We start from the raw sequence: 21,437 nt of genomic DNA, 5'->3' as shown, positions 1-21,437 counted from the left end.
TGTTCTCAGACCTCAAAAGGATGCTCGCAGGGAAAAAAATTGGCTGCAATGAAGAGGTGATCGCCGAAACTGAGGCCTATTTTGAGGCAAAACCGAAGGAGTACTACCAAAATGGTATCAAAAAATTGGAAGGTCGTTATAATCGTTGTATCGCTCTTGAAGGGAACTATGTTGAATAATAAAAACGAATTTTGACAAAACAAAATGTGTTTTTCTTTGTTAGACCGGGGACTTATCAGCCAACCTGTTAATGTTGAACATCTTTTCGGAATCTTTCGAACATATCTGAAATATATGTAAAAAAACAAAAAAAAACTTTTTGGAGTTCGGTCGAAGCAGGGTCGAACCCACGACCCTTGGCATGCAAGGCGGACGTAGCAACCACTGCTCCACGGTGCCCAACTAAATGTTTGTTTCTGTTAAATAAAGTTTGTTTAATCGGCTCGTGGGCACCGCAAGCTATGCTATATTAATATAACTTATATGGATAGTTAGCTATTGATGACAATAATAGCTACGTAGCTCAGCGGATAGTGTGCTGGCTTACAAATTGCATGGTCCGCGGTTCGATTCTCCGTCCAGGCGAAAGGTAAAAAATTTAAAAATTTATAAAATCGTATAATTTCTTCTACATTGTTTGTATTACAGAAAAAGGCGCTAAGAACTAAAAAACCACGTGGAAGTGAGAAAGATGTGAGGGAAAATGCAATTAGCCAGAAAAGATTGTTTTTTGAGTTAGTCTTTATGAAATTGTTTTTACATCCTGGAAAAGAGTAAACGTTTATCACAAACAGTATATACTTTTGTTCCAAATAAACTTTCTTACAGCGAAAAGCAAATTAGAAACGAACTTTGTTTGTCTAAAATTTCGTTTGGAAGGAAAGAATTATTTTTTGCGTGTATGGAATAGTTTCTTTTCGAAATCATTCCATATGTCTAGAACATTAGGTTAGATTAGGTATAGTGGCAGCCCGATATTTCAGGCTCACTTAGACTATTCAGTCCATTGTGATATCACAGTGGTGAATATTCTTCTTATCACGGAGTGCTGCCCGATTCTATGTTAAGCTCAATGACAAGGGACCTGATTTTTATAGCTGAGTCCGAACGGCGTTCCACATTGCAGTGAAACCACTTAGAGAAGCTTTGAAACACTCAGAAATGTCACCGGCATTACTGAGGTGGGGTAATTCACCGTTGAAAACTTTTTGGTGTTTGGTCGAAACTGGGTTTGAACCCACGACGCTTTGTATACAAGGCGGGCGTGCTAATCATTGCACCACGGTGGCACATGACCTAATACACTAACACAAAATGATTAATTAAATTATATATTTCAATCTTCAAACATATTTTACTCATTGTACATTTTTTCTACAAAAAAAAAATATTTTTGTATGCATGAGATCTAATACAATTCTACAATTAAATGATTTGATATGTAACATTTACAATTTTTTCTAAATTTGTGCTGAAAAAATATATATGTATATTGTAATATACATATTTGTTAGTATAATACTATTATTGTGTTTATTTATCTCCTTTCAGCTCTAATTTTCAAATAATTCTCCACCAAGCGAATAACTCCAAAGTATATGATTTCAAAACCACTTATTAAAGAGCAACCCATAGAAATGCCAATAACACCACCAATATTTGCTAAAAGAATAGAAAATAGCATATATTAAAATAAAGTTTAATACTAGAACGAATTGAAGGCGAACTTACATAATATGGCAAACCAATTATATAGGACATTCTTTTGATATCTAGTTCCATATGGAGTTTCATAATATATTTTAACCAAGCTGATATCAGGGTTATATGTGGGTATAGATGTACTGGAAGGAAAAATTAAATAAACCTTAAATTGGAAAATTAATTGACATAGTATGAAAGACCTTAGGTTAGGTTAAAACGACAGCCTGATTTATTGTCACGTTTTTCAATATAAGGGGAGTATATAACTCGGTCATTATAACATCGACAATGATTTAATAGTTTCTAAATTTTTTCTATGCTGAAAAAATATTGTCGCAAACGTAGAGATATATTGTCCTTAAAATACGAATTCGATTTTTGCATAGCATACACATAAAAAAAAATTTTTTTTTGATTCAATCACGAAATTAATTGATCCAATTAATTTTTTAATTGAAATGTCTTCAATCACGAAAATGATAATATCAATAAAAAAATAATTGAAAGTCAATTAAAAAATTGATACTATTTTTTGTATTTTGTTTTCTTGTTGCAATTAAAAAATTGTTGAATCAATGGAATTTTTAATTGAATTTTTTAAAACTCAATTAAGACTTTAATTGGAAAAATTTTTGTGCAATTTTTTTCTGTGTAGAAGGCGTATTTCTCTGATACAACGATTTTTTATTTATTTACATATACATTTTATTTTCCTAGAAGTCAATAAATATTCTATTGAAGTATTTAGAGTTAGGGCGATTAAACCCTAAAATGGGTAGCTTAACTTAAAAGGAAATTCTTTCTTGAACTGAGGTCAATTTAGCTTTAAAAGATCTGATACAATTCTTAAATGCTATACACAGAAACAAAGTAAACTTTTTTATACCAAGAATGGACTTCCTCTTGCGAAAATTGAACTAGTTTATACTCCATATATTGGGATTTCATAAGAAAGCCTTTTTAAAACCAAGTAAATTTAATGCCCTGGTGTACTTTTTAACTACAACTCACGAAATGACACCCCCTCATAGAATAACAAGTATATACAGTAGTAAGTTCGGCCGGGCCGAATCTTAAATACCCACCACCATGAATCAAATATACTAGTTTCCTTTGAAAATTTCAGGGGGGTTTGATGACAGATATTTTCCCAAGCAGATCAGTTCAACCAGTACGCTTCCCACAGATAAATGTAAAGATTTTACCTATGAAGACTAGATCAGATTCTGAATTTATGAGAACCATTTTTTGTTTGAGTTTTAGAGGAATCATAAACATCTCTTGTAAGTGTGCAAGAAAATGATGAAATAACGCCTTGATTTGAAATGTATAATCTGTGGATTTCATCCCAATTATTTAAATGACTACGAGCAGTAAAATCTGGATTTTGCAATCAGTTTCAAGCAATTTTCATGATCAATGCGCCTTCTATAACCTCAATAAGTGAAATCGGTCTATGTGGAGGCCTTACCAAATGGACCGATAAACCTAAATCATATACACTTTGTTATGGGTCTAAAATGCCAGTATATTTTCAATTTGTGGCAAATCGGATAAAAACAACAATTTCTAGAAACCCTAGGAGTTAAATCGGGAGTTCGGTTTAATGGGGGCTATACCAAAATATGGAAAGATACGCACAGTATTCAGCATATTTAATTGTAGTTCTAGAATCTAGAAAATCGGAGGGGCGGTTTATAAGGGGGCTATATCAAAAACTGTACCGATACTCAATATATTCGGCGCACCCCTTTATGGTCCTAGAGTACCTCTAGATTTCAAATTTCAGGCAAATGGGATAATAACTACGGATTATAGAAGACCAAGAAATAAAATCGGGAGATCGGTTTATATGGTGGCTATATCGAAACATTGTCCTATAATCACCATTTTCGGCACACATCTCTTTATATTCCTAGAATACCTCTAGATTTCCAACTTCAGGCAAATTGGGTAATAACTACGGATTCTAGAAGCCCAAGAAGTAAAATCGGGAGATCGGTCTATATGGGGGCTATATCTAAACATGGACCGATACTCACCATTTTCGGCACACCTTCTTAAGGACCTAGAATACCTCCATATTTCCCATTTTAGGCAAATTGGATAAAAATTATGGATTATAGAAGACCAAAAAATAAAATCGGGAGATCGGTCTATATGGTGGCTATATCAAAACATGGACCGGTACTCACCATTTTCGGTACACGTCTTAAGGGTCCTAGAGTACCTCTAGATTTCAAATTTCAGGTAAATTGGATTAAAACTACGGATTCTAGAAGCCCAAGAAATAAAATCGGCAGATCGGTCTATATGGAGGCTATATCAAAACATGGACCGAAACACCCCATTTTGGGCACACCTCTTTATGGTCCTAGAATACCTCCATATTTCCAATTTCAAACAAATCGGATATAAAATAACCTTCTAGACGCCCAAGAAGCAAAATCGGGAAATCGATCCATATGGTGGCTATACCAAAACATGGACCGATGCCCCATTTTCAGTACACTTTTTGATGGTCCTAAAATACCTCTAGATTTCCAATTTCAGGCAATTGGATAAAAACTACAGTTTTTATAAGCCCAAGACCCCAAATCGGGAGGTCGGTTTATAGGGGGAATATATCAAAACTTGGACCGATATAGCCCATCTTCGAACTTGACCTGCCTGCAAACAAAAGACGAATCTTTGCCAAATTTCAGGACGATAGCGCCATTATTGAAGGCTGTAGCGTAATTACAACAGACAAACAGACGGACATGCTTATATCGTCTTAGAATTTCTCCCTGATCAAGAATATATATATATATATATATATATATATATATATATATATATATATATATATATATATATATATATATATATATATATATATATATATATATATATATATATATATATATATATATATATATATATATATATATATATATATATATATATATATATATATATATATATATATATACTTTATATAGTCGGAAATCGATATTTCGATGTGTTACAAACGGAATGACAAACTTATTATTATACCCCCGTCACCATTCTATGGTGGTGGATATGAAAAAAAAGAACTAAAAGTAAAGAACCTAAAGAATCATTGGCGCCAAATCATAACTATTTATACCCTTCACCACTACTGTGGTACAGGGTATAATAAGTTTGTGCATTTGTATGTAACGCCAAGAAGGAAAAGTCTGAGACCCATCGTTTAGTATACCGATCGTCTTAGAATTAAATTCTGAGCGATGTCCGTCCGTCTGTCTGTCTGTCTGTCCGTCTGTCTGTTGATGTATTTTTGTGTGCAACAGTACAGCTCGCAGTTTTAGTCCGATTGTCCTAAAATTTGGTATAGGGTCCTGTTTCGGCTCAAAGATGATCCCTATTGATTTTGGAAAAAATCGGTTCAGATTTAGATATAGCTGCCATATATATTTTTCACCGATCTGGTCATAATTGGCGTGTATATCAACCGATCTTCCTAAAATTCCGAACATTCGAATATTTTATGAGTCTCGAAAAACTTGCAAAATATCAGCCAAATCGGTTCAGATTTAGATATAGCTCCCATATATAGCTTTCGCCCGATTTACACTCATTTGCCCACAGAGGCCAAATTTTTGCTCCGATTTAGTTGAAATTTTGCACTGGGAGTAGAATTAGCATTGTAGCTATGCGTGTCAAATTTGGTTGAAATCGGTTCAGATTTAGATATAGCTCCCATATATAGCTTTCGCCCGATTTACACTCAAATGACCACAGAGGCCAATTTTTTGCTCCGATTTAGTTGAAATTTTGCACAGGGAGTATAATTAGCATTATAGCTATGCGTGCCAAATTTGGTTGAAATCGGTTCAGATTTAGATATAGCTCCCATATATAGCTTTCGCCCGATTTACACTCATATGACCACAGAGGTCAATTTTTTGCTCCGATTTAGTTGACATTTTGCACAGGGAGTAGAATTAGCATTATAGCTATGCGTGCCAAATTTGGTTGACATCGGTTCAGATTTAGATTTAGCTCCCATATATATGTTTTTCTGATTTCGACCAACATTTTCCTTGTAAAATCGCCACTGCTTAGTCGAAAAGTTGTAAAAATGACTCTAATTTTCCTAAACTTCTAATACATATATATCGAGCGATAAATCATAAATAAACTTTTGCGAAGTTTCCTTAAAATTGTTCAGATTTAAATGTTTCCCATATTTTTTTTTACTAAAATTGTGTTCCACCCTAGAGCATTAGCCAACTTAAATTTTGAGTCTATAGATTTTGTAGAAGTCTATCAAATTCTGTCCAAATCGAGTGATATTTAAATGTATTTGGGACAAACCTTTATATATAGCTCCCAACACATTTGACGGATGTGATATGTTATCGAAAATTTAGATCTACAATGTGGTGCAAGGTATAATATAGTCGGACCCGCCCGACTTTAGACTTTCCTTACTTGTTTAACCATACTGTAGTTCATTCTTACTATTTTTGGAAATCGTACGAAAAGTTTATTTTCCGTTATTTCATATTGAACTTATGTTTACGGTCATTGAACTTTATACCCACGTTGATTTCATAAAATTTTTGAGACATTTTTAATAAAAGGAAAATTTCGAAAAAATAATAAAATTTAACTACAAACAAATAATTCTTTCCAACAAAAACAAGTTAAATTTAGCGTTAGTTTAATTACTGATTTTTTTTCAGTGTAGAAATCGTCCTTAAATTCCTTGATTTTTTTCTAAACTGATTATAAAGATAAAAATATCGTTTAAAAATAGAACATGCCTCTCAATCAAGGTTGCCACTAGTGACAAAAATAATCTACCAAAATTTGAAGAAAAAATAACCAAAAATCTACCAAATTTAAAAAAAAAATGTAAAATTAGATATAATGCATTCGGATGTCAATTGCCTATTTCGGTATCAGGCTAACATGAAATATTTAAAAGAAATACGTCAAGTTTATATTAACCAAATTTTGACCGTATCACCCTTTATATAAACTTTATATAGTCGGAAATCGATATTTCGATGTGTTACAAACGGAATGACAAACTTATTATACCCCCGTCACCATTCTATGGTGGTGGATATAAAAAAAGGAACTAAAAATAAAGAACCTAAAGAATCATTGGCGCCAAATCATGACCATTTTAACCATACTGTAGTTCATTCTTACTATTTTTGGAAATCGTACGAAAAGTTTATTTTCCGTTATTTCATATTGAACTTATGTTTACGGTCATTGAACTTTCTACCCACATTGAGTTCATAAAATTTTTGAGACATTTTTAATAAAAGGAAAATTTCGAAAAAATAATAAAATTTAACTACAAACAAATAATTCTTTCCAACAAAAACAAGTTAAATTTAGCGTTAGTTTAATTACTGATTTTTTTTTCAGTGTAGAAATCGTCCTTAAATTCCTTGATTTTTTTTCTAAACTGATTATAAAGATAAAAATATCGTTTAAAAATAGAACACGCCTCTCAATCACGGCTGCCACTGGTGACAAAAATAATCTACCAAAATTTGAAGAAAAAAATAACCAAAAATCTACCAAATTTAAAAAAAAATGTATAATTAGATATAATGCATTCGGATGTCAATTGCCTCTTTCGGTATCAGGCTAACATGAAATATTTAAAACAAATCTTATTTTGAATTTTTGGTAATTCAAAATAAAAAAATTTTTATAAAAAATTTTATTTCTATAGAAAATTTTGCCAAAAATTTATTTCTATAGAAAATTTTTGCAAATTTTTTATTTCTTTAGAAATTTTTTGTAAAATTTTATTTGTATAGAAAATATTTGTCAATATATTATTTCTATAGAAAATGTTTGCAATATTTTATGTTTTTGGAAACGGTTTACCATATTTTATATCTATAATTTTTTTGCCAAAACCTCATTTCTATAAAAATTTTCTATAGAAAATTTTATTTTCTTAGCAAATGTTTGCGATTTTTTTTTACTAAATGTTAGAGACATTTTATTTTCATAGTAAATTTTTGCGAAATTTGGTCAAATATTTATTTCTACAAAAAATTTAAAATCTACCAAAACATTAAGAATTCTACCAATCTACCAAATAGTAAAAAATCTACCATTTTTGGTAGAATTCTACCAACTGTGCACTGAAAAAAATATAATATAAAAATATATAAAATAATATTAAAGATTACACAACCTAATTTTGGGGATGTGTCATTTACGAAATATTAAGGACAAATTTCTTTAAAATAATGAAATTTTAATTAAAATAAAGTTTATAATATTTGTTTCAAAAATTTTTTTTCGTTAAATTTAGGACACAAATTTTGTAAATTTGCGCCCCTCCGATAAAGTCGCATGTCTTTGAACTAAGGCAAATTTTCCTTAAAGTAAAGACACATATTTTTGAATTAAAGAAATCGTTCTTAAATTAACTGAAACATTGAATCTTTAAATTTAAGATAAAAAAGCTTCAAATATAGGCTAAGACTTATTTTGAAGATTTAGCATCTTTGGTTTAAAGGTCTTTTTTTGGAATTAAGAAAACATTTTGTACTTTGAGGTATCCGTGTAAATTTGAATTTTTAAGCTGTCATTTGTTTTTACGTGAATAACTTTATTAATATACCGCGAAAAGAAAAAGGAAATTCGTTAAATGAGATCTGAATCCTAATTCTAATTTTACTAATCCTAGATTTAAGACCAAATAAGTCGCTAAAAAATTTCTTTATTTTAAAGAAGCCGCGTCTTTGGCTCGGAATCAATACCAAAAACCTTAAGGGAAGGTCAAAATCTTTGGATCCAAGTAAATTTTTTTGAGTGTGGCAACCGTGCTCTCAATACTTTAAAGACGTATTTTCCTTGAAACGTTGTACATATAATTTAACAGGTTGACTGATAAGTCCCCGGTCTAACAAAGAAAAACACATTTTTTTGTCAAAATTCGTTTTTGTTATTCAACATAGTTCCCTTCAAGACCGATACAACGATTATAACGATCTTCCAATTTGTATACCCACCACCATAGAATGGTGACGGTTATAATAAGTTTGTCATTCCGTTTGTAACACATCGAAATATCGATTTCCGACTATATAAAGTATATATATTCTTGATCAGGGAGAAATTCTAAGACGATATGACCATGTCCGTCTGTCTGTCTGTCTGTTGTAATCACGCTACAATCTTCAATAATGAAGCAATCGTGCTGAAATTTTGCACAAACTCGTCTTTTGTCTGCAGGCAGGTCAAGTTCGAAGATGGGCTATATCGGTCCAGGTTTTGATATAGTCCCCATATAAACCGACCTCCCGATATGGGGTCTTGGGCTTATAGAAATCGTTGTTTTTATCCAATTTGCCTGAAATTTGAAATCTAGAGGTATGTTATGACAATAAAGAGGTGTGCCAAAAATGGTGAGTATCGGTCCATGTTTTGGTATAGCCCCTATATAGACCGATCTCCCGATTTTACTTCTTGGGCTTATAGAAACCGTAGTTTTTATCCAATTTGCCTGAAATTGGAAATATGGAGGTATTTTCGAACCATAAATAGGTGTGCAAAAAATGTGAGTATCGGGTCATGTTTTGGTATAGCCCCCATATAGACCGATCTCCCGATTTTACTTCTTGGGCTTCTAGAATCCGCAGTTTTTATTCAATTTGCCTGAAATTCGAAATCGGGAGGTATTTTAGAACCATAAAGAGGTGTGCCACAAATGGTGAGAATAGGTCCATGTTTTGGTATGGTCCCCATATAAACCGACCCCCCGATTTGGGGTCTTGGTCTTATAGAAACCGTAGTTTTTATCCAATTTGCCTGAAATTGGAAATCTGGAGGTATTTTCGAACCATAAATAGGTGTGCCAAAAATGGTGAGTATCGGTCTATGTTTTGGTATGGTCCCCATATAAACCGACCTCCCGATTTGAGTCTTGGCCTTATAGAAATCGTAGTTTTTATCCAATTTGCGTGAAATTTTAAATCTAGAGGTATTTTATGACCATAAAGAGGTGTGCAAAAATGGTGAGTATCGGTCCATGTTTTGGTATAGCCCCCGTATAACCGATCTCCCGATTTTACTTCTTGGACTTCTACAATCCGCAGTTTTTATTCAATTTACCTGAAATTCGAAATCTACAGGTAGTTTAGAACCATAAAGAGATGTGCCAAAAATGGTGAGCATCGGTCCATGTTTTGGTATGGTCCCCATATAAACCGACCTCCCGATTTGGGGTCTTGGTCTTATAGAAACCGTAGTTTTTATCCAATTTGCCTGAAATTGGAAATCTAGTGATATTTTCGGGCCATAAAGAGGTGTGCTGAAAACAGTGGGTATCGGTCCATATTTTAGTGTAGCCCCCATAAGAACGATCTCCCGATTTAACTCCTTGGGTTTCTAGAAGCCGTAGTTTTCATCCGATTTGCCTGAAATTGTAAATATTCTGGTATTTTAGGGTCACAAAAACGTGTATCGGATGAAGTTTTTATCGGTCCATTTGAGGGTATAGAAGGCGCACTGATCATGAAAATTGTTTGAAACTCAATGTAAAATTTCCACATTTTACTTTTCGGGTGAAAATCTACAGATTTAAGATTACAAATCAAGACGTTATTTTATAATTTTCTTACACACTTATAAGAGATGTTAATGATTCCTCCAAAACTCAAACAAAAATGTTTCTTATAAATCGAGAATCTGATATAGCCTTCATAGGTAAAATCTTTAAATTTATATTCAGGAAGTGTACTGGTTGAACTGCTCTGCTTGATCTGTCCTCAAACCCCTCTGAAATTTCAAAGGAAACCCTAATATTTGATTCATGGTGGTGGGTATTTAAGTTTTGGCCCGGCCGAACTTTCTCCTGTATATCATTTTGGTAGTACTCCTTCGGTTTTGTCTCAAAATAGGCCTCAGTTTCGGCGATCACCTCTTTTGAGGTCTGAGAGCAAGAAAAAGTCACTGGGGGCCAGATCTGGAGAATACGGTGGGTGGGGAAGCAATTCGAAGATCAATTCATGAATTTTTGCCATCGTTCTCAATGTCTTGTGGCACGGTGCGTTGTCTTGGTGGAACAGCACTTTTTTCTTCTTCATATGGGGCCGTTTTGCCGCGATTTCGACCTTCAAACGCTCCAATAACGCCATATAATAGTCACTGTTGATGGTTTTTCCCTTCTCAAGATAATCGATAAAAATTATTCCATGCGCATCCCAAAAAACAGAGGCCATTACTTTGCCAGCGTACTTTTGAGTGTCTTTGCACGCTTCGGAGACGGTTCACCGGTCACTGTCCACTCAGCCGACTGTCGATTGGACTCAGGAGTGTATTGATGGAGCCATGTTTCATCCATTGTCACATATCGACGGAAAAACTCTGGTGTATTAGGAGTTAACAGCTGCAAACACCGCTCAGAATCATCAACACGTTGTTGTTTTTGGTCAAATGTGAGCTCGCGCGGCACCCATTTTGCACAGAGCTTCCAAATATTGATGAATGATATGACCAACACGTTCCTTTGATATCTTTAAGGCCTTTGCTATCTCGATCAACTTCATTTTACGGTCATTCAAAATCATTTTGTGGATTTGTTTGATGTTTTCGTCGGTAACCACCTCTTTCGGACGTCCACTGGGTTCACCGTCCTCCGTGCTCATTTCACCACGCTTGAATTTTGCATACACACAAAAAAAAATTTTTCTGAATCAATCACGAAATTAATTGATCCAATTAATTTTTTAATTGAAATGTCTTCAATCACAGAAATGATAGTATCAATTAAAAAATTAATTGACAGTCAATTAAAAAATTAATTGATCCAATTAAAAAATTAATTGATACTATTAACTTGTGTGATTGATTTTTATTTCAATTAAAAAATTTGTTGATTCAATTAAATTTTTAATTGAATATTTTTTAAAACTCAATTAAGATTTTAATTGGAAAAATTTTCGTGAAATTTTTTTCTGTGTACCAATCAATTATTGTTGATTTCCCTGGGGCAGAGTCCGGAAACTCATTATCAAGCCAAGTTTTTGCTTCCACCTTCAGAAAGCAGTATTTTATCAAAACACGACATTCCAAAAGACGCTCTATCTCACAAACTAATTGACTTACAGACGTCAAATTTTGATACGAATCATTTTAAGTTTGGTGCTATATAAAAATAATATGCTTTTAATACTAGCGACGCCATCTATGTGTCAGACCGGGGACTTATCAGCCAACCTGTTATACTTTAAGTCGAAGGACATTTATGAATAACTTACATAAACTTCATATTATCAGGCGAATTGAAGACATCCTTGAGATTACTTTTAGCCTTAAAAAATTGATAACGATTGTAGCTGCATAATGGTAAACAATGTGCACAAGTAACCGAATCTAAAAGTTCAGCTTGCAAATGCTTATTTAATTCCATAGGGGGTGGACTGTAGGTTTGCCACGTAACTGTAAATTATAATAATAATAACAATCTTAAATAATATAAATATTTCTTTACAATATATACATACTACGATGTCTTTCCAAACATTCGGAATGGGCCAATGAACATTGAATCTCTTGCGTATGATTGCTCTTGCTGTCGTAATAATAAAATGGTACACAATCACATAGAGACTTAATACTCTGCATTCGACATGTGAACAAACATTCCGCCAGACCATGTTTGGCATCCTTATGTTCATTGGGGAAATAACAACCTCGTTTCTCTACCGGATGATCTTGTGTTTCCTTTGTGGTAAATTGTGAGATAAGTTGTAGTCTAATCTCAATGGAATCTCCAGCATCAACATGAAATTGTCCAACCTCACCGGTGGATGTTTCCGGTATACGTTGATTACCAAATATTTGTATATTGAAACCATTCCAATTATCCTCAGTGTAAAAATAATCTGAAGTGGAACTATTTAGCAATAATACTAAACCCATATCTTTGCCCGTACGATTGACGTAATAATATTCTTCAGGTGTTCTATGGAAGAAGATGTAGAAGGTCAGTTTGTTGAATTTAATTAGGATGCTGAAATACATACTTGTCATAAAGATAATTGAAAACACAACAATGACCATTGGCAAAAGCCACTGATTTCAAATCTTCCTTACATCGCAATGGCTGTCCTGACCAATAACATTCCAAGAGCAAATCTTCACATTTAGGAGCAAGTCCTTTTAGGACTTCCCTCACATTGAATATATGGCCATTTGAACGTTCGAGTTGAGTCTGCAAATCGAGAGCTTCATCAAAGTCTATGGAATCAGTATTGAATAATCCTGCAAAAAGCTTAAGTTTCTTCAGCCAATATTCGGGTAAATTGAAATCAAAAAATCCACTTGTGCTGTAAGTGATGAGGTAGAAGAAATTTATCAGTAAAATACCATGTTTTGAAGAAATTCACTGGTAAATACACCAAGAGAACAGTCAATAACAAACTATTATATGTTACATGTGTAACATACTCGTACACAGAAAAAAAAATAATCACTTATAAAAAATCACATTAAGGATAGAGGTGTTTTCGTAATATCGAAAACAAATTTGTATAATATGAAGAGAAGCAAATTTCATCCATGCAACCATGCAAAAATTGGTTCATATCGGTCCATAAATATATATAGCCCCCACATAAACTGATCCCCAGATTTGACCTCTGGAGCCTCTTGGAGGAGCAAATTTCAAAATTTTGTCAAAATTGTATTTCAACAGAAAATTTTGTTAAAATTTTACTTCTATAAAAAATTTTGTTAAAATTTTATTACTATAGAAAGTTTTGTCAAGATTTTACTTCTTTAGAAAATTTTGTCCAAATTTTATTTCTATAGAAAATTTTGTCAAAATTTTATTTCTGTAGAAAATTTTGTTAAAATTTTATTACTATAGAAAGTTTTGTCAAAATTTTATATCTATAAAAAATTTTGTCAAAATTTTATTTCTATAAAAAATTTTGTCAAAATTTTATTTCTATAGAAAATTTTGACAAAATCGTTTATTTAAAAAATCAAATTCAGGAAAAATATTCAGTTAGGCTTTCGCTTTTCCAAATCCGAATTGCCGGGCCTCACGCTTGACACCTGCCATCAGATTTTGTACAGCCACCTTGTCCACCTTCTTCGCCGCAGAAAGCCAGTTTGCCTTGAACTGCTGCTCGTCCTTAGCAGTTTTTTTGGTCTTCTTTAGGTTCCGCTTGACAATAGCCCAGTATTTCTCAATTGGGCGGAGCTCTGGCGTGTTGGGAGGGTTCTTGTCCTTGGGAACCACCTGCACGTTGTTGGCGGCGTACCACCCCATGGCCTTTTTACCGTAATGGCAAGATGCCAAATCCGGCCAAAACAGTACGGAACAACCGTGTTTCTTCAGGAAAGGTAGCAGACGTTTATTCAAACACTCTTTCACGTAAATTTCTTGGTTGACAGTCCCGGAAGCTATGAAAATGCTGCTTTTCAAGCCACAGGTACAGATGGCTTGCCAAACCAGATATTTCTTTGCGAACTTCGACAGTTTTATGTGCTTGAAAATATCTGCTACCATTCCTCTTTTGCCGTATAAAACTCCAGTCCCGGAAGCTGCTTGTAGTCGGTTTTGACGTAGGTTTCGTCGTCCATTACCACGCAGTCAAACTTCATCAGCATCGTCGTGTACAGCCTCCGGGATCGCGCTTTGGCCGTCGTATTTTGTATCATCGCAATTTCGAGTCACTACCTTCTTGTAAGTCGATAGTCCGGCTCGTTTTTTGGCTCGATGCACGGTTGTAGACGATACACCCAGCTTATTTGCGGCATCTCGGAGAGAGAGGTTAGGGTTTCGTTTGAAACTACCGGCAACTCTCTTTGTCGTCTCAGCGGCTTCCGGTTTTCGATTTCCCCCCATTCCAGACTTCCTGGCTGTCGACAAACGTTCCCAAACACTTTAATTACATTTGTAACGGTTGATTTGACAACTTTTAGCGATTTTGCCAGCTAGGCGTGCGAGTAGCTCGGATTTTCGCGATGCGCGAGCAAAATTTTGATACGCTGCTCTTCTTGCTTGGACGGCATTTTGACAACTCAAGAGTGAATTCCAAAATCAAAATAGGAGCAACATTCTACACACACACCTTCAAAATTAGGGATGTTCAGGTTTTTTAAATGCAAAATTGAAAGAAATACGTCAAGTTTATATTGACCAAATTTTGACCGTATCACCCTTTACCTTGCCATCGGCAAGTGTTACCGCAACCGAAGTAATTCACCTGTGGATGACTGTCTTTAGTAGAAGTTTCTATGCAATCCATGGTGGAGGGTACATAAGATTCGGCCTGACCGAACTTACGGCCGTATATACTTGTATTCACTTACATTGAAAAAATTTCTTTTCAACTATTTAAAACAATCATTATTAAACCGTTTGTTATAGATTATTTCTCTAAGTGTATTGTACAGCATATAATTATGTACGAACATATTCTCTGAATATTTCTTCATAGCTTTATGACTTAGCTTATTGTTACTGCATACGGCTATCGATGGAAATGGAAAGTTTCTATGCAATCCATGGTGGAGGGTACATAAGATTCGGCCTGACCGAACTTACGGCCGTATATACTTGTATTCACTTACATTGAAAAAATTTCTTTTCAACTATTTAAAACAATCATTATTAAACCGTTTGTTATAGATTATTTCTCTAAGTGTATTGTACAGCATATAATTATGTACGAACATATTCTCTGAATATTTCTTCATAGCTTTATGACTTAGCTTATTGTTACTGCATACGGCTATCGATGGAAATGGAACATCCCAAATTGTATACTCCTGTGGATCCAAGGCAGTAACTGTAGGTTCTGCTAGAAACGATGTCATTGTTGTCAGACATACATATGTGGCAAATGTTACACCCATTACAATGAACATAAACCAGAATATTCTGTGGAGTAAAAAAGAAAAATACAAAGTGAATACAATACAAATACTCCATGAAAATAAATCGCTTCTGTAACATATACTTCCAAACACATTCTGATTCAAACATATATATTTTCAGGATTAGCTCAAACAAAATATTGTTTCTATTGTTCAAACATATTATGTTTCACCTTAGGAATACACTGATAGAAAAAACTTTTAATGAAATTTTCTTTGTGTGTATTTTTAAGGCGCTAATTGGTTTATTGATTGGTATGTCTTTTTAAACACATATAGGTTTATAGGAAATTTCTAAATTAATATATGTTTGCATCCAAACATATTATATTAAAAAAATGTATGTCCCAAACAAAATATGTTTTAACATATTAACATATATGTCGCAAACATGTTATGTTAGTTTAAGAACATTATGTGCTTGCACTTAAATTAATATGCTAAAAATTTAAGTTCCTGCTTTCTCTGGTGATCACATACACGGACAAAAGAGATTTTTTTTCATATGTTTCGGTGTCAAAATTATATGTTTGCAACTCAAATTGTTTGCACATTGTTTTTCAATTCAAGAATATACTGTTTACAAACCAGTATAACGTGTTTGAGAGATATATGTGAATATGTTACTAGGTTTGTGACATACATTTTCTTAAATATAACATCCAGAGACATTATCTTAGATATTTTGTGTAAGCATACCTATGTTTAGAAATGTCAGAGTGAGAGAGAATAAAGAAAAAAGATAAAAATGGCGACGGAAACACGGTTTCCCAAAATTGGTAGAATTCTACGAAAAATGGTAGATTTTTTACCGTTTGCTAGATTAGTATAATTCTTGATGTTTTGGTAGATTCACTCCAACTAAAAGGTACTTCACAAATTTTTATAGAAATAATTTTCTATAGAAATAAAATTTTGACAAAATGTTCTTTAGAAATAAAACTTTGACAAAATGTTCTATAGAAATAAAATTTTGATAAAATAAAATGTTGACAAAATTCTCTATTGAAATAAAATGTTGACGAAATTTACTATAGAAATAAAACTTTGGCAAAATTCTCTATAGAAATAACATTTTAAGAAAACTTTTAAAGAAATAAAATTTTGAAAACATTTTCTATAGAAATAAAATTTTGAGAAAATTCTTATAGAAATAAAATGTTGACAAAATTTTCTATATAAATAAAATTTTGACAAAATTTTCTACAGAAAGAAGATTTTCAGAAAATTTCTATAAAATTATTAAATTTTACTTTTATAGAAATTTTCTCAAAAAAAATTATAGAAATAAACTTTGAAAAAATATCTATAGAAATAAAATTTTGAAAGAAAAAATTCTGTACAAATAAAATTTGACAAAATTTTTTATACAAAATAAAATTTTAAGTAAACTTTTATAGAAATAACTTTTTGAGAAAATTTTCTATAGAAATAACATTTTGGTAAAATTTTCTATAGAAATAAAATTTTGACAACATTTTTATGGAAATAAAATTTTGACAAAATTTTTATAGGAATAACATTTTGACAAAACTTTCTGTAAAAATAAAATTTTGAAAAACAAATCTATTGAAAAAGCTTTTGCAAAAATCTATAGAAATAAAATTAAAAAAAATTCTGCAGAAATAAAATTTTGACAAAACTTTCTGTAGAAATAAAAATTTGTGAAAATTTTCTATAAAATAAAATTTTTGGAACATTTTCTATAGAAATAAAATTTTGAGAAAATTTTTATAGAAATAAAATTTTGATACAATTTTATAGGAATAAAATTTTGACAAAACTTTCTGTAAAAATAAAATTTTGAAAAAAAATCTATAGAAATTAACTTTTGAAAAAATCTATAGAAAAAAATTAAAAAAACTGCAGAAATAAAATTTTGAAAAAACTTTCTATAGAAATAAAAATTTGTCAAAATCTTCTATAGAAATAAACTTTTGACAAAATTTTCTATAGAAACAAAATTTTGAAAAAAATTATATAGAAGTAACATTTTAACAACATTCTCTATAGAGGTAAAATTTTAAAAACATTTTCTATAGAAATAGAAATTTCACAAAACTTTCTATAAAAATAAAATTTTGACAAAATTTTCTATAAAAATAAAATTTTGACAAAATTTTCTATAGAAATAAAATTTTGACACAATTTTTTATAGAAATAAAATTTTGACAAAATGTTCTATAAAAATAGAATTTTGGCAAAATTTTCTATAGAAATAAAATTTTGACAAAAATTTCTATAGAAATAAAATTAAAAAAAATCTACAGAAAGATTTTGAGAAAATTTCTATAAATGTAAAATTTAAAAAAAAAATATAGAAATAAACTTTTGAAAAAAAAAACTATAGAAATAAAATTTTGAAAGAAAAAATTCTGTAAAAATAAAATTTTGGCAAAATTTTCTATACAAAATAAAATTTTAAGAAAACTTTTATAGAAATAAAATTTTGAGAAAATTTTCTATAGAAATAAAATGTTGAAAACATTTTCTATAGAAATAAAACTTTGAGAAAATTTTTATAGAAATAAAATGATGACAAAATTTTCTATATAAATAAATTTTGACAAAATGTTCTACAGAAAGAAGATTTTGAGAAATTTTCTATAAAAAAAAATTAAAAAAAAATTATAGAAATAAACTTTTAAAAAAATCTATAGAAATAAAATTTTGAAAGAAAAAACTTCTGTAAAAATAAAATTTTGACAAAATTTTCTATACAAAATAAAATTTTAAGAAAACTTTTATAGAAATAAAATTTTGAGAAAATTTTCTATAGAAATAAAAATTTGGGAACATTTTCTATAGAAATAAAATGTTAACAAAATTTTCTATATAAATAAAATTTTGACAGAATTTTCTACAGAAAGAAGATTTTGAGAAAATTTGTATAAAATTAAAATTTAAACAAAAAAAATATAGAAATAAACTTTTGAAAAAAATCTATAGAAATAAAGTTTTGAAAGAAAAAAAATTCTGTAAAAATACAATTTTGACGAAATTTTCTATACAAAATAAAATTTTAGGAAAGCTTTTATAGAAATAAAATTTTGAGAAAATTTTCTATAGAAATAAAATTTTGGGAACATTTTCGATAGAAATAAAATTTTGAGAAAATTGTTATAGAAAAAAAATTTTGACAAAATTTGTATAGAATAAAATTTTGACAAAAATGTCTATAGAAATAAACTTTTGAAAAAATCTATAGAAATAAAATTAAAAAAATTTTGACAAAACTTTCTATAGAAATAAAAAGTTGTCAAAATCTTCTATAGAAATAAAATTTTGACAAAATTTTCTATAGAAACAAGTTTGAAAAAAATTTATATAGAAGTAAAATTTTAACAACATTCTCTATAGAGGTAAAATTTTAAAAACATTTTCTATAGAAATAGAAATTTCACAAAATTTCCTATAATAACAAAATTATGACAAAATTTCCTATAAAAATAAAATTTTGACAAAATTTTCTATAGAAATAAAATTTTGACAAAATTTTTTTATAGAAATACAATTTTGACAAAATGTTCTATAAAATAATTTTTGACCAAATTTTCTATAGAAAAGTTTGAAAAAATTTATATAGAAGTAAAATTTTAACAACATTCTCTATAGAGGTAAAATTTTAAAAATATTTTCTATAGAAATAGAAATTTCACAAAATTTCCTATAATAACAAAATTATGACAAAATTTTCTATAGAAATAAAATTTTGACAAAAATCTTTATAGAAATAAAATTTTGACAAAAATCTTTATAGAAATAAAATTTTGACAAAATTTTCTACAGAAAGAAGATTTTGAGAAAATTTCTATAAAAGTAAAATTAAAAAAAAAAATTAAATAAATAAATTTTTGAAAGAATTTTCAATTTCAATTTTTTGAATTCGTCTTTATTAGTCTTCATTTCTCATTATAATTACAATGTTTGGATGAGATTTTATCTTTTAGATATTGCTACAAATAAGATTATTCATCAGAGATATTAACAATATGTTTCAATCTATATTTATCTATATATTTATCTAAATAAATTTTTGAAAGAAAAAAATTCTGTAAAAATAAAATTTTTACAAAATTTTCTATACAAACTAAAATTTTTAGAAAACTTTTATAGATATAAAATTTTGAGAAAATTTTCTATACAAATAAAATTTTGGGAACATTTTTATAGAAATAAAATTTTGACAAAAATTTCTGTAAAAATAAAATTTTGAAAAAAAAATCTATAGAAATAAACTTTTGAAAAAAATCTATAAAAATAAAATTAAAAAAAATCTAAAAATTCTAAAATTTTAACAACATTTTCTATAGAAATAGAAATTTCACAAAATTTTCTATAAAAATAGAAATATGACAAAATTTTCTATAGAAATAAAATTTTGACATTTTTTTTTTTATAGAAATAAAATTTTGACAAAATTTTCTATAGAAATAAAATTTTCACAAAATTTTCAATAGAAATAAAATTGCAACAAAATTTTCTATAGAAATAAATAAAAATTTTCAATAGAAATAAAATTGCAACAAAATTTTCTATAGAAATAAAATTTTGACAAAATTTTCTATAAAAATAAAATTTTGACAAAATTTTCTATAAAAATAAAATTTTGACAAAATTTTCTATAGAAATAAAATTTTCACAAAATTTTCTATAGAAATAAAATTTTGACAATATTTTCTATAGAAATAAAATTTTTACAAAATTTCTATAGAAATAAAATTTTGACAAAATTTTCAATAGAAATAAAAGTTTGGCAACATTTTCTATACTCGTAGAAATAGCATTTTGTCTGAATTTTCTATAGAAATAAACGTTTGACAAAATTTTCAATAGAAATAAAATTTTGACAAGATTTTCTATCGAAATAAAATTTTGACAAAATATTCTATAGAAATAAAATGTATACTTAATTTGTATAGAACTTTTTTACACATTTTGAGTTCATTTTTTTACACATTTTTAGTTTAATTAGCAAAAACTAATTAAAATAATAAAAAAAAATTCACATTTGACAAAATTGAACTAAAATAAACTATTTTTCATGAACTAAAAAGAAGTTACATCGGTTATAAAAAATATCGTCGTCTTTTTCTGGGGGTGGGTAGCAGAAATTTCGTTAGAGGTGCATATCGGCTATAAGCCTGTTTCACTTTTTCATAAACTCTTTCAAGTGACAAACCTTGAAAAATCTTCAAATACATACTCATGGAATGTAACACCTATTTCATCATATAACCAATGACTGTAATTACATTTGTCAATACAAAATCTGCACTTAATTGGATTTTAATCACTTTATACAAAATAAGACATTCATATATTCCGTTTTTTTAATTGTTTTTAAAAGTACTACAACATACGTAGTTTTTTTCGAAATATTCACTATATATAATTTCATTATAAACAATAATGTCGTTTATTTTAATAATACTGATTTCCCCAAAAATTCCTATCATCTCCATACATTTTACAAACAGCAAAGTACATTCAGCACCTGCGCTTCATACATTTATGCTAACATATATTGCCAGCTCCATACCTTTGATACTTTCGCCGTCGTATGTAATACAAAAGGCCAAATCCATTGAGGCTGGTTTTTTGGAAATACTCAACCAATGTCTCCTTAGCAGCCACATACAATACTGAAGATGGTGATGACGATGATGGCATTACGAAAAGTTTATTAAACTTTGACCATTCGATTGAAAAACAATGGAGTTAACGGTTGCCCAAAAGAAGAAAGTGCATTAGATGATTTCACTTGAGAAAATATTAAAAGCCACCAAAACGTAGAGTGTCAATGCGACTCACTATTGATGACA

The 21,437-nt window shown here is 30.0% G+C and overlaps 1 protein-coding gene across 1 annotated transcript; it reads right to left on the bottom strand.

The window, feature by feature from the left end:
* Positions 1 to 1,537: 1,537 nt before the first annotated feature.
* On the bottom strand, positions 1,538 to 21,285 carry ppk27 (pickpocket 27). Its single transcript, XM_075301982.1, has 7 exons — positions 21,155 to 21,285; positions 15,410 to 15,616; positions 12,747 to 13,049; positions 12,225 to 12,685; positions 11,979 to 12,159; positions 1,732 to 1,844; positions 1,538 to 1,662 (listed from the first exon to the last, which is right to left on the bottom strand). Exons 1-7 carry the CDS (start codon positions 21,283 to 21,285, stop codon positions 1,538 to 1,540), a joined length of 1,521 nt encoding a protein of 506 aa, XP_075158097.1.
* Positions 21,286 to 21,437: the final 152 nt, after the last annotated feature.

The sequence above is a fragment of the Haematobia irritans genome, chromosome 3 (assembly GCF_050003625.1).
Source record: "Haematobia irritans isolate KBUSLIRL chromosome 3, ASM5000362v1, whole genome shotgun sequence".
Lineage (NCBI taxonomy): Eukaryota > Metazoa > Arthropoda > Insecta > Diptera > Muscidae > Haematobia > Haematobia irritans.
This window is presented reverse-complemented; position numbering and strand designations above follow the sequence as displayed.